The sequence below is a fragment of the Palaemon carinicauda genome, chromosome 31 (assembly GCF_036898095.1).
Source record: "Palaemon carinicauda isolate YSFRI2023 chromosome 31, ASM3689809v2, whole genome shotgun sequence".
NCBI classification, from domain to species: Eukaryota; Metazoa; Arthropoda; class Malacostraca; order Decapoda; family Palaemonidae; genus Palaemon; species Palaemon carinicauda.
The window spans coordinates 80677291-80679657 of record NC_090755.1 but is presented as its reverse complement, the minus strand read 5'-3'; the positions used below and the strand labels follow the sequence as shown (position 1 = coordinate 80679657).

The 2367-nt window shown below is 30.4% G+C and overlaps 1 protein-coding gene across 1 annotated transcript in view; it reads left to right on the top strand.

Moving 5' to 3' along the window:
* The window catches only part of LOC137624571 (uncharacterized), a 1749-nt gene extending 465 nt beyond the window's left edge, over window positions 1-1284 (top strand). The window contains exon 2 of the mRNA XM_068355505.1: window positions 122-1284. Coding sequence (XP_068211606.1) covers window positions 128-1180 — 1053 coding nt within the window. The 5' untranslated portion in view covers window positions 122-127 and the 3' untranslated portion in view covers window positions 1181-1284. The remainder of the gene's footprint in view (window positions 1-121) is intronic.
* Window positions 1285-2367: the final 1083 nt, after the last annotated feature.

Below are 2367 nucleotides of genomic sequence, written 5' to 3'. Positions count from 1 at the left end.
GGGTTGGTGACCGTAATATCACTCCTTTACGTCAATATATCAGTTTTTAGAATGGTAAAAATCCTGGAATAAATGTCGCAAGGCATTTACGGTTTTTTAATGCAAATTTTTAACATTGCAGTTAAAAATGGAGAACGATAGATCCGACAAAATCATTAGAACCATTCTAGGCAAATTGGACAGAGAAGTTGTTCCGAAGGTGAAAAGAAATGCCGAGAGAGTGGAAAAAATCAAGGATAAAGTCCTCGATGCTTTACCAAGAGGAGGTCCTGGCGGCTATAGCATTCATTTCATTCACTGTGGCAGTGCTTTTGAAGGACTGGCTGTGAAAGAAGAGACGGATTTCGATATAGTGATGATGTTGGGTAAACCTTTCGAATCAGATAATTTCACAGTATGTAGGGATCCCAGTGGGTTTTTCACTCTTCAGTGGAAGACCCACTTACCCAACAAATTCTTATCCGACTGTGATGACTTCTTAGATGCGGCAACAATAAGGAGAGAATTATTCTCTTTAGCATCTCATGGAATAAAAAATTTGAATATACCAAATGCGGAAATCAAATATAGGGAACAATTGGTTGCCCTGACTGTGGAGATTCAGTTTTTTAATGGGGAAAAGATCTCCATTGATTTTGTTCCCGAAATAGTGTTCCGCACTTGGGGACAGTGTCCCGACTTACGGCCCCTTAGTGAGCTCCCCAGCTGTCTGAGGAAATACATAGACACTCTGAACAAGAACAAATCTCCCATCATGTTCTTTTCTTTGGCAGTGCCTGATGCTGACAAGTATCTAAATTCTGACCAACTTTTCAGTGTCTCGTTTAGCTTGCTGGAGAAGAAATTCCTCAATTCAGAGGTCAAACTGCGAGACATGGTCAGGATGGTTAAACTCAAGGCACATCAGCAAAACTGGAAGCGTCTGTACAAGTTCCAGTCTTTCTTTGCAAAGCGAACTGCTGTTAAGCACTGTGATGAGCTGAAGAAGAAAACTTTGTGTGAAGGATACAAAGCCATTTTGGAGTACCTGTTACAAGACGTGGAGAAGGGATTCATGGAAGATTACTTCATCATAAATCTAGTGGCCTACACCTGGAAGCCTGAGAAGGCCTCTATGTTTCGTGAAGAACTTGTCCGTACACTGACTGAGGATCCAAGTGAGATGCTGAAACTAATGTGAAGCACATAGAAGCACATAGAAGCTTTTGAATGAATTAAACTTAATTTTTGAGAGTGTCAATTTATTTCAGCTAAAGACCTTAGAATTTACTTTTTTTTTTTTTTACAAGACTAGTGTTATTTAAATATTAATGTCGCTCTGGTTTCCAATTTTAATATTTAGTGAAAATTACAGCTTCATTTTATAGTTTGCCATTGTATTTTGATGTTATTTGTGTCTATTTTCCATGCCTGAAATGGTTCTGACCTAAAACATAATATATATATATATATATATATATATATATATATATATATATATATATATATATATATATATATATATATATAGTTTGGGATTCACTCCATAATTTCATTTTCCCTGTAGTTCTATTTGTCGTATATATATATATATATATATATATATATATATATATATATATATATATATATATATATATATATATATATATATATATATATATATATATAGTTGGGATTCACTCCATAATTTCATTTTACCTGAGGTTCTTTTTTTCGTATATATATATATATATATATATATATATATATATATATATATATTATATATAAATATATATATATATATATATATATATATATATATATATATATATATATATATATATATATATATATATATATATGGTTATATATGTGTGTGCGTATATACATAAATATATATATACAGTATATATATATATATATATATATATATATATATATATATATATATATATATATATATATATATATATATGTGTGTGTGTGTGTGTGTGTATATATGTATATATGTATGTATATACACGCATATACGTACATAATATCAGAAACACTGATATTATGGCTTCATTGAATGAAATGCGTAGATACTTAATAGCTTAGATCATATTCTGACACAGTGTGTGTACCTACTGCGCCAGATGTTATTTCTGATTATTGACAAAACATTCTAATTATATCTACTGTTTTACTCCTGAAAGTTTGTCAAACTATACATTGCTTCGCAGATTCAATCAAAGGTTGACAATTGTTATTAATTTTATTAATAATATTAATATTAATATTAATATTAATATTAATACTTAGTTACGTTGAAGGTGATTTAAACATTCAAGTCAACAAAGGTTTGGATATCTTGTGATAAAATAGATAACGAAATTGATTTGTAATGGTTTATCATTATAT